The sequence below is a fragment of the Vipera berus genome (assembly GCF_964194415.1).
Source record: "Vipera berus genome assembly, chromosome: 1".
NCBI lineage: Eukaryota > Metazoa > Chordata > Lepidosauria > Squamata > Viperidae > Vipera > Vipera berus.
This window is the reverse complement of record NC_138202.1, coordinates 283,105,732-283,118,347: the sequence shown is the minus strand read 5'-3', so window position 1 is coordinate 283,118,347 and position 12,616 is coordinate 283,105,732. Positions and strand designations below refer to the sequence as shown.

The window sequence follows — 12,616 nt, the reverse complement described above, 5'->3', positions numbered from 1 at the left end:
TTAATTTGGAAGATCATCTAACTGCCGTGACCAGGGGGGCTTTTGCACAGGTTCGCCTGGTATGCCAGTTGCGCCCCTTTTTGGACCGAGATGCCCTATGCACGGTCACCCATGCCCTTGTCACCTCTCACCTGGATTACTGCAATGCTCTCTACATGGGGCTGCCCTTGAAGTGCGCCCGGAGGCTTCAACTGGTGCAAAATGCGGCCACGCGGGTGCTTATGGGAGTATCTCGATACTCCCATGTTACACCACTCCTGCGCGAGCTGCATTGGCTTCCGGTTGCCCTCCGGGTGCGATTCAAGGTGCTGATAATCACCTTTAAAGCCCTACATGGCTTAGGCCCGGGGTACTTGCGAGACCACCTGCTGCCAATGTCAACCTCCCATCGCCTGGTTCGCTCCCACAGAGTCGGCCTCCTCAGGGTGCTGTTGGCCAGGCAATGCCGGCTGGCGACCCCCAGGGGGAGAGCCTTCTCTGTGGGTGCACCAACCCTCTGGAACGAACTGCCCTCGGAGCTGCGGATGGCCCCTGACCTTCAGTCCTTCCACCGTGACCTAAAGACCTGGTTATTCCAACAAGCGGGCCTGGACTGATCATGGTTTTTAAATTTGGTTTTTTATTGGTTTAAATTGTTCTTATTTCTTATATTGTTTAATCCTCTTTTAATTTTTGTATTTATATCTTTTAACTTTTTATTGTTGTGAGCCGCCCTGAGTCCTCAGGGAGAAGGGCGGCATATAAATTTAATAAACCTTAAACCTTCTCTGTTGTTGCACCTGTGCTTTGGGACATCTTACCCTCCAGAGTGACGTTGTCTCTAACCCTCCTGATCTTCCGTAAGAGCTTGAAGACCTGCTCTGCCAGTTGGCTTGGGGTTTCAACAAAGGGGTGTTCCATTGGTTGATAGATCCCACTCCTTCCCTTTCTCATCATACTCCCTCCCTCCCCGTTGTTTTGGCCAGGTGGATTTTTATAGCATTGCATTCATATGATTCCTACTTCCTTCAATAATGCACTAAAAATACTCTTGTGAAATTCACCAGAACCTTATGCTGAACTTTTACAGTGCAGGACATTAACAAATTAAATGCGTTCTTGAGGAAACCTTACTTTAAACTTCCTTTTTGGGGGGGGAATACTTGTGCGTGTACGAAATATACACTGACCCATATCTTAGAATGACATAGCTTATAGATTTCTATTTTACGTTTTAGAAAGATTGTTATTTCATTATGACATCGAATTCTTGAATACCAGTTAGGTTTCATGTGAAACACCATAGTGTGCTCTGTTTGGGGTATAGAAATTGTTTCTATAGATTCTCTTCAAAACAAGTAATGTAGAACAGGTAGTGAATATTATTAGGCCATAAATGATTTTAAAAAGGTGAAAAACTGTAAAAAAGATAATAACTGCGGTGTCCATGACCAAAAATGTATTTTAAATGAATCCAAATTTCTAAACATCACATTTTTCTAATCTAGGCCAACTGAAATTGTATGAAATTGCTACAAGCTTTAGACTTTGAAGAACTTTTAGTCAGGGAAGTTGATAACGGAGGAACAAAAAGGATTATTGGTGGTTGAAATCCATATATACAGGTTGTCCTTGACTTACAACCATAATAGACCCCAAAATTTATGCTGCTAAGTGAGACAGTTGTTAAGTGAATTTTGCCCCATTTTATGACCTTTCTGGCCACAGTTGTCACGTGAATCAGTATAGCTGTTTAGTCATACAGTTGTTAACTGACTCTGGTTTCTCCATTGACTTTGCTTGTCAGAAGATCTCAAAAGGTAATCATATAACCCTGGCACACTGCAGCCATTATGAATGAGTCAGTTGCCAAGCAACTGAATTTTTGATAACGTGACTGTGGGGATGGGGGAAAAACACGGTTGTAAGTCATTCTTTTCAGTGCCATTGTAACTTTGAATGGTCACTAAACAAACTGTTGTAAGTCAAGGACTACCTGTACTTGTTTTGCTTTCCACGGGACTCTAAGAATCTGTTTATGTGAATACTATTCTGTATGTAGTTGTATTCGTTGTAACATTTCATCACAGGGACATACTACTGTACAGTGTAGAAGAACAGTTCAACTGCTGCAGACTGTTTGTGAAGGGGGATGTCACTTTATCAGCAGCTTAATTTTAGAGATGACACAATTATGTATTTAAAAAAAACCTAACCTGATATTCTACAGCAGGGGTTCCCAACCAGGGGTGCTCGCATCCCCTTTGGGGATGAGAGACGATATTCCAGAGGGTGCAAAACCTTGGGTTTTCAAAATGATAGTGTATATGCATAATTCGTTGCCGTTATTTCAAACTTTTGTAAGGGGTGCGAGAATGTATCAGAAGCATTCTAGGGGTGCGGGGTAGAGAAAAGTTTGGAAGCCGCTGTTCTACAGCATTCAAAGAAATGGGAATAAAGCCATCTGCTTTTTTCCATTTTGAGGGAGCTTGGAATTCTTACGTATTTGTTCCAAATTTAAAGCCTGGATGATTAAAGGGGAAGTCCCCAAAGGAATCTTGGGATACTAACAGACTGTTGTAAGTTCTCACTGCAAATCCTATTTTCTTTAAAAGAAACAGCCCATACCAAAATTGCTCTGGAGACCACCCACCTTTCAAACTGGTATGTCTTGTTTATCAAAGCATGACCAGGACGGCTGCACTTTACTAAGATGGTTTCCTAGCCAAAAAGAAAAGAAGGGTGGAAACAATTAGAACGTGTATCATTAAGATCTAAATGGGAAAAAAAAAGTATGTTTAAAGGTTTGCCACAAAGTCAGAATGTTAAGAACTTCCAAATGGTGGAAGCCACATTGCCATTTCCTGTCTTCGAAACATAGATTGGTAGGGTTTGCAGCAAGGAGACATGGGGAGGTGGGTACTGGGTGCTGCAGTTTGAGCTGCCACACGCAGTTGTGTGAGGTTTACCTTCACCCTTCTCTGTATTTCTACCACAATTCTACACTTAACTTAGAGGGACAGAAGACTATAAGGTGTATCTGTGCTCCATAGAAGGCTATGACTCAGGCCTGGGAAGATAAAACTTTATGCTGGCTCCAGCTTGCCTCCTTATTCTGCTCTCAGCACTTGGAGACCAGGAAAGTCTCTTATCTTTGAGGGAGTCTGCAGCAGAGAAATGCATTTGGTTAGGTCTCCAAAACTATCGTGCTGAAGGCTTTTTCAACATTTTTTTTAAAAAAATTAATAAACAGGAAACAACCTGAGAAAACATTGCCAGGTTGGTCAATGAGCCAAATCAGAGGATAGAAAAGATTCTTGTTTTGAAGGGCAAAACATAAATAATGAAAATATTACTGTATTTATTAATTTAATTTATATGGCCACCCACGTCAGTTTCATGACTCTGCAGATTACTTGCAGCTAACAAGTAAAAAGTATGCAAAAAAACAACAAACAGTATTTTTTTTAAAAAAATCATACCACTAGAATCAGCAACTGTGGTACAAAATCTGTCGATAGCAATTAACAGAGCCACTGCATGGGCTCTACCACACATATGGATCCCAAACCCAGTGACAGAACTATGTCTTTTAAGACCTGGGAAAAAGACAGGACGGTTAGATATATATCTGCTTCAAAGCATTTTTCTCAAACTCTGTGGAAGACATTTAGAGAATATTTGATGTGGGTCTAGAAAAAAAAAAACCTGGATTCCATCAACCTACCGTAATTTTCTTAAACTTTTTTTCTCCCAGGATCCCTTCTCATTTTCTGAGGACCCCAAAAGAGCTGTTATTACATTGTATGGGTTGTACTGATTGATATGTACTGTATTAAAAATGAAAATTGACACATTTGCCTCTGTTAGCTCACAATTGTTTGATGGGACGGTTTAATATTGTATTATTTTTCAACAAAGGCTGGCAAATAGTTTTGATTTCAAGAATTTCTGAGAGGGTCTTGGGAAGCCCTGGGTGTTTCAGGACTACCCTTTAAGAAACATTGATCCAAGGAGTAGGCATCAATTTTTCCGTACAAAGATTCACTAGGAAGAGTTGAAACACTCTTACCGTGAACTAAACCTCATTGAATACAGAGGGATTTACAGAGTCAATTTATACAGCCCCATTGGAAAATGACTCAAAGTGATGCACAATGGATGAAAAACTTCATTAACACAAAAACTAAAGAACCAAATACAGCAACAGTGTAAAAAGAAAATTCCAGTCCCCAAATTGCCTTTTGCTACAGGGGCTGCTCCAAAAGTCATTTTTTAACACTTTCCTGAATGACAGCAAGATCAGGGCCGAAGAGATCTGGAAGGGAGGACAAAATGGTATTCCACAAGAAAGAGCACACGATAAAGGTAGTCCTCAACTTACCACCATTCGTTTAGTGACCATTCAAAGGGACGGAACTGAAAAAAAAGTGACTTATGATCGTTTTTTACATTTATGACTGTTGTGCAGCATCCCCATGGTCACATGATCAAAATTTGAATGCTTGGCAACTGGCATGTATTTATAGCAGTAGCAATAGCACTCAGACTTATAGACCGCTCCATAGTGCTTTACAGCTGTTTCTAAGCAGTTTAAAGAGTCAGCCTATTGCCCCCAACAATCTGGGTCCTCATTTTAATGACCTCAGAAAAAAAGGAAGGCTGTGTCAACCATGAGCCAGCGAGATTCAAACTGCTGGCAGTCGGCAGAGTTAGCCTGCCATACTGCACTCTAACCACTGTGCCACCACAGATCTTTATGACAGTTGCACTGTCCTGGGGTCGTGTGATCACCATTTGTAACCTTTCCAGCTGGGTTCCGATAAGCAAAGTCTGTGGAGGAAGTCAGGGTCGCTTAATAGCTGCAATGTTTGCTTTTAACAACTGTGGCAAAAAGAGTAGCAAAGTTGGGCACAACTCACTTAACTGTCTTGTTTAGCAACAGAATCTTTGGGCTCATCTGCGGTCATAAGTTGAGGACTACACGTATTCTATCGTCAGAAACGGACACCCATTATAGTTCCATATTCTGGGTCAAGCAGGTATATTGCCAACAGTTCCCCTTTGAACTGGGCTCAAGTTCTGTTACAGTGAATTAGATGGTAACACCGCACGCTTTAAAACCTGAGAAAGACTGTGGATTAAATTACTTATTTTAGCCCTCGCTAACAAAGCAGGAAGCCGCATTGCCAAGCAAACAAAAACAAGAGAAAGGAATGGAAAGGAAAGCCAAGCCTCTGCTCTTTTAAATTGATTAAATCAATATTTCATTTTGAATTAGTAAGGTAAGACATCGCCACAGCAATAGTGCTCTCTCATTCCTTTGGCGCAGTAGCCAAAATCATCCATAGGAAAATAAGATTTCTAAGGCTTTACAAGGATGAATGAGCTCCAATGAAGCCCTGTGCTTTACTTTTCAATAAAAACCTAAACCATATTTTAAAACTCTGGAACTGAAGTCTTGGTTATCAAGCCAAAATACACAAGACCCTAGAAGAGAGGAAATCGCTTGGTCTTCTAGCAAATAAACAAAGTGGAAATGACTTTTAATTTTATTTACCGCAGACTTTCAAAAGTCTTTGGGCCTCCCCAGATCCAAAGTAATTTTGGCCGACTGTATTATTTCAAATCAGTCTCTGCTTGCAATTTTGGAGCGACTGAAAGGAGAAGAGCTGGCCAATTTACTATTGAGATAAACCCTGCTTGTTTTCAACAGCAAATTAATCCCCATTGAAACTGTGCAGTTTTGTGATAGTTGAGCAGAGACAATATCAGTTGGCAGAGGAGGGTTTTGAGGAAGCACTTATTTTTTGGAGCCGAAACCCATCGATGCTTTTTTGGGATTAGTGGTTTTTTTAATCAAGAGTCAAATGATTTATACTCTGCTAATTCAGACATGAAAAAATGTCAAAATACCAGATTTGGCTTAGCATTGCTAGTTTCTGACCCTTCTTGAAGAATCTCACGATTTTCAGGAAATGTTGGCCAGACATATTGGTCTAAATGCATTTGATAAAGGCTTCCTTTTTTTGAGGAGCCGAGCTCTCTGGGCAACCTAGACCAAATCACAGAAATTTCTATTTATGCAGAATGATCAAAAATAGGGAGAAAGGCCCACAGACAATTTTAATCTAATCTTCGGCCAAATCAGATAGCAAATGCAAATATTCCTGGAGCCAAATTTCAGTGGCTGATAATGATATAATATAGATAGATAGATGGTAGATAGATAGATAGATAGATAGATAGATAGATAGATAGATAGATAGATAGATAGATAGATAGATAGATAACCTTTATTGTCATTTACATTACATTACATTACCTTACATTAAAAATGAAATTCTGTTGCCCGGTCTCAAAAGGAAATATATATACCCATAACTATACATAACACATATATACACATGTTATATACATACACACACACACACACACGAAATAATATCAGCCCATTGGAGGAACCTCAAGGGTGCAGAATTGTAAAAAAAAAATCAAAAACAAGGAGGAGGAGGGGGGAAGGGGAAGGAGAAGAAGAAGAAGAAGAAGAAGAAGAAGAAGAAGAAGGAGGAGGAGGAGGAGGAGGAGGAGGAGGAGGAGGAGGAGGAGGAGGAGGAGGAGGAGGAGGAGGAGGATGACGACTGGACAGTAGAAGGAAAGAGAGCACAGGACAAAATGTTGTTGCAAGTCTTATTAACCAACATGAGAACTTGATTTTTGCATGCTGGCTGGGGAAATCCGTAGTTCACTATAGGACCTAAAATTGTCTGTATATCCACATAATATATCCACATAAAATTGTCTGTATATCCACATGCCCTAATAAGCAGGCATATACATAGAATGAAGGCTATTGCTAAGCACATTGATTTGTGCTTAGAGTGTAAGCCGCCCTGAGTCTTCGGAGAAGGGCGGGATATAAATGGGATTAAAATAAAATAAAATAAATAAATAAATAAATAAATAATGTGGATCAATTGATTGTGTACCATTATGTACCATCTTCCAACCATTTCTGACAATTTCCATGAAATGATAAGTGGAACAAATCACTTCAAAGGCTGCAATAGAATAACTGTCTTGTGTTTCTGAATGATATTTCTGTACTTTGCCTTATTTCAAATGGATGCATGTTTTTGGAGGTTTTTTTTAAAAAAAGTAAATATTTCAAGGGGTTTGAGAGAAAGCACCAGTGAGTTGCATTTCCACCCTTCCTTGCCTTCCCGCAAGATGGACAGACTGTTTCTGAATGTACCGGTGTCACTTTTTTGAGGGGAAGATGTGCAAATTCCTCTTCAGTACATCCCAGAATTAGACAGGGAGGTAAACGCAAGCCAGTTTTCCTTGCCTTTTAGTTTTTTTGGTCTAGTAGGCCAAAACAAATAGGCCTAAGCACATCCATTGGTCATGTTTGAGAATACATAGGGGTGAAGTTAATGCACTACCAGACTGCATGCTTTGTTGACAGAAGGTTCCTAGTTCAGTCCCCAGCATGTCCTCTTAAAAAAAAAAGAAGCAGCAACTTACGAGGCTAAAGTAATTCCAGAAGAATTGTAATCACTTAGATTAATAATGACTGCACGAATGGTCAGTCTCAATAGATGTGCATAACCTTCTTTTTATAAAGGGCATCTTCCTGCATCTTTTTCCAATACTTTCAGACAAGGACAAGCTGGCTATGGTCTACATGAAATAGATAAGCTGGACCATCTGTCTGAAAGCACCCAAAGAGTAAAACCAGAATTAAAAGTGGCTTCTTAGCATACCACATCAAGCCTTTCAAATGTTACCTCTTGGTAACAGGATAAATTAATATTGGAATACCATATGGATTTGCAGTTCAGCTCCCATCTGGGGTTTAATGCCTCCGGGATGTAAACCAGGTTGCCTTGATGCTCCTTGAAAGCAAGTTTTGGTAAGCAGCCATGTTTCATTCTGGAGATAATACATTTGCCATGGCACAGCATCAGAGACGCAAAGAAGAGTTATTTAATGGGAAGGCTAAAGAGATGTCTTGATCACAAAATTATCTGTTAGTGATAGGATTCAGAGAAGTGTTCTAGTGGCCCAAGTGCTACATCTGAGCTTTAAGCATTTTTTGCTTAGCTATGGAGGATTGAGAACGTAAGAGCAGTTGAGAATACTCACGTCATCTGTTGCACAGATCACACTTTCTGAAATGCTTCTCTGCCTTTTAAAAAGAAAATGTATTTATTTTCAAACTAGAAAACTAACATCGAAGATAGTGAAGGTCGAGTTCACATGAGTTTTCACAGAAAAGTCATTATGTTTCACAACATGTCCATCCTTTGCTTTTCCTTGCCACTCCTACACTGACCTTCTAGCTTGAAAGATATACAGTAAAACTTTGGCAAATATTCTAAGCCCTTATTTCTTCTGCTTGCAATAAGACCTGTGAGGAATTAATTGGAAGGAAGGATGGAGGCAGGGCTGGATCAATCACTGAGGCTAAGCAAGCTCCAAAATGAACTTGAACTCCAACTGACCATATTTCTCAGACCGCTTCATGTTCATGTTCCTTCTTACATAGGAGCTTCTTTAACACCCCCTGCAATTCTGAACATTGTGCCCCACCGATTGGCCATGCTCCTCCTAACAGGGAAAAATAGGGCGATATTTAGATTCCTTCTGTAGATAAATATAAAGATTTGCAGCTTTTAAAATGAAATCTCTGTTGGGGATCAAAAAACCCAAATGAAATCACTCCGATTTAGGGGCCAGCTTGTTACTACAATTAAATACAATTAAATAGCAACTTCAGAACCACCAGGCTCAAGGTTGACTCAGCCTTCCATCCTTCTGAGGTAGGTAAAATGAGGACCCAGATTGTTGGGGGCAATTAAGCTGACTTTGTAAGAATGCCGCTTGGGGGTGTGTGTGTGAAAGCCCTAATAAGCAGGCATATACATAGAATGAAGGCTACTGCTAAGCTTGTAAGCCGCCCTGAGTCTTCGGAGAAGGGCGGGATATAAATGGAATTAAAATAAAAATAAATAAAATAAGAAGAGTTCTGAATTAAATTTGGGGCAGGGAGAAAAAAGGTAAAAAAAAAATACTGTCACCATGATCACGATCAACAGACCTTTTCCTCCTGCTATTTATAACACAGAAATGGGGAGGTCCAACCTATGTACAGGTAGTCTTTGATTTACAACCGATCACTTAATAATTGTTCAAAGTTATGACAGATCTCCCCAGACCTATTTATGACTTATTTTTGAAGTTATAACAGTTGCACACACCCCAGTCACATGATTGCATTTTAGACACTTGGCAACTGGCCCACCTTTACACCATTTGCAGCATGCCATGGTCACGTGACTGATACTGGTTTCCCCCCCCCCACTGGTTTTTGGCAATAAATGTCCATTGGGGAAAATGGATCTGCATAACCACTGGCACATTTGTTTAATGATTGCCACAAAAAAATTGGGTCATGTCATACCCCAACTTACAACAGCAGCAATTTATGATAATAATTACTGGCTCAATTTTAAAATAAAATGCAATATTGCCAGCACATTGGATGTGCAATAATGTGCAACTTCATGCTGTCTGTGTCAATGCTAGGAGATAAATTTGAAAAACAGGCAACTTAGATTAGGAAGAGTATCCTTATATTCTTCGATACAATAAAAAGCTGCAGCATTTAGGTAAGATAACCTTTATTCTTTTTTTTTTACTTTGAGCACACTGGCCCACATTAAAAATGAAGTTCTGTTGCCTGCTCTGGATACCACAGAGCCTCCTCCCAGAAAGTAGCAAAGAAAACAGATTGTGAAGAGGATGTGTAGCATCCCAGACAATCCTGCAGACCTTGCTCAAGCATCACTTGTATGCCATGTCCTGGATAGAAGGGAGTGGACTGTTAATAATCTTTTTTGCCATTCTCACCACTCTCTGCATTGCCTTCCTGTCTGAAGTAGTAATGCAGTAGTTTAGGTATAAATATTTGGAATATCACTGATTTTTCTGCTTTGGGTGCTCCAGTTTAACAGCTGTTGCTACATGAAGGCAATCATTCTCTTTGGAGACCCAAGGGTCAGCATTACATAACTTTTCCCCACAATGATAGGTACTTTCCTAATTGTAACAGCAATTCATTATATGTAAGCACATCTTTCTCAAGCACATAAGCCAGGGTATATCTGAGTGGATGATGAAATAGAGGCTGTTCTATTCTGCTGGCTAGATACAACAAGATGCATCGGTGTAGAAGTGGTAAAGGTATGAGTGGATATTTTTGGAGATAGACCATACATAAAGATAAGTAACAAAATGTTGTAATACAACAACACTGGAAGAAAGAGACATTTGTGTTCAATGTCATGTGACATTGTGCAATCTGCTTTTCCTCTCTTCAAAACAGTGGGTCATACCTACTCCCTCTGATAATGATAGCAATAGTACTTAGATTTATATACCTCTTCACAGTGCTTTACCGCCCTCTCAAATATCAGTATATTGCCCCCAACAATCTGGGTCCTCATTTTACTGACTTTGGAAGGATGGATGGCTGAGTCAACCTTGAGCCAGTCAGGATCGAACTTCTGGCAGTCAGATGAATTAGCCTGCAATACTGCATTCTAACCACTGTGCTACCACGGATCTCCATGATGTAAGGGAAATCAAGTTTGAAATGACTTTGTTAGTTCCTCCCCACCCCCCACCCCCAATTGATAATCTTGGAGTATGGGATGGATTACCCCATGTTTCCTTTCGGCATTTACACGATCCTTTGTTCTAACCTTGCACAAATTCAGATTGACTGAAAGGGTAATATATAGACATTTCTACCTTTACCATGGTTGATTGGAAGAGTAACCCATTCAGTCTTTTACTCCTCTCTACAGGTAGCCCTTGATTTATAACCATTTGTACAGCAACCACTCAAAGTTATGACAATGCCGAGATAGTGACTTATGACCAGTGCTCGCACTTACAACCATTGTCGCGTCCCTGCAGTCATGTGAACAACATTTGGGCACTTGGCAACCAGCATGTATTTATGACAATTGTAGTGTCCTGGAATCACAGGTTCACCATTTGAAACCTTCCCAGGGAGTTCTCTATAAGCAAATCAATGGGGAATACTGGATTTGCTTAACAAAGACATGATTTGCTTAACAACCTGTTGATTCACTCAATGATTGCAGCAAAAAGGGAAGTAAAATTGGGCACAACTCACTTAAACGGCTGCATTACTTGGCAATGTACGTTCTGGCCCCACAGTTGTGGTTGTAAATCAAGGACTACCTATACTCTAAATCTAGTAAGCATAATGTCAAGGCCAAGGATCAACTAATTCTCTAGAAGGAGTGGGAGGCACTAAGCCCTGTTGTCAGGCCCACGACTTCCACCTTCAGCTGTCGAATGCTGACAAAATTAAAACCAAAATAGGACAACTGAATCAAAACAGAGGAAATAAGAGAAGATACATGTGATGAGCAAAAAATGAAAAGAAAAAAAAATGCAGCAGCTAGTAGAAGCTAGACATCCCTGGCTCATCCCAAGAAACTAAGTAGCTTAGCCCTGGGAAATACTTGGAAGGGTAATTCCCAGGAAATCTCAGGGCTATAGGCTAGACTGGGAAGTTGACAAGCATCCTGGGGAAAGGCAGTGGCAAAGTATTTTAGGGTTGTTGCCAAGAAAACCTCACAGAGATACGACATTCATGAATAAGTGAATGAATTCTTTATTATGGCCAAAGCCCAGGAACATAAAATTGGCTGCTAGAACAAAACATTCAGAGTATTATGCAATACAACATAAAACAGAGGAACATCAAAACGATAGATGATCATATATTTCTGCTGGAGAGGGAGATGGATTACCAGTTTGGCTGATCTCCCCTTCTTCTCTGTTTCAACTCAATACGCTGTCTATATGTTTATTTTCAGGTAAACAGGCAAGAAGGGATTCATTAGGGAACCCTGAAAAGCTTATTAAAAGGACACAAGAAATTTATGGCTGGACCCCTGTAAAAGTAGATGTCCAAAGGCAGGTATGCTCCACCTTGAAGGGTGACATGTTCATGCAATCATCAGGAGTTCAGCTCAACTGAAAAGAGACTTGACCCTTAATTGTAAATTAAAAAGTCTTCCATAAGATGCAAAACCTTGGAAACTAAGTAATATTTTCACGCTTGTGAACAGTATCTGCTTCATTTGCTTAGATTTAGAGTCTACCTGGCTTTATGACAGAAGATGCTAAATGCTTGAAGGTAAATCTCAAATTGTAGCTCTATAGTATTAGTGTCTATCTTAATAAAAGTTTCAATGAAAGATGCAAACCTTTAAATTCCTTTGCCAGGAAAGCTACCGTTATCATTTCCACACTGACTAAATAAATTACCTGTCTTCCATGGCTGATTCTTCAGGAGTTGCGTCTAATGGTAAGAATGGACGGATTCTGCAATGCACTCTGATGTTGCCTCTTAGCTCCTACAGTTACAACACAGAAACCTTATTATTGATTGGTAACATGCCAATCTCACCTGTCTTCCAGAAATGCATTGCTGCATAGATTATGTTTAAAATGACAGAATATGTAAGACCATCTCATGATCTGACACTGAACACATTTATTTTGGCAGTAAATGTCAGGAACTTGAGTA

The 12,616-nt window shown here is 40.0% G+C and overlaps 1 protein-coding gene across 1 annotated transcript in view; it reads right to left on the bottom strand.

The window, feature by feature from the left end:
- Positions 1-12,616, bottom strand: part of KIF25 (kinesin family member 25) — a 41,393-nt gene that overhangs the window by 22,123 nt on the left and 6,654 nt on the right. The window contains exons 5-7 of the mRNA XM_081334362.1: positions 12,355-12,443; positions 8,128-8,170; positions 2,633-2,700 (exon numbers count right to left, since the gene is read on the bottom strand). Coding sequence (XP_081190488.1) covers positions 2,633-2,700; positions 8,128-8,170; positions 12,355-12,443 — 200 coding nt within the window. The remainder of the gene's footprint in view (positions 1-2,632; positions 2,701-8,127; positions 8,171-12,354; positions 12,444-12,616) is intronic.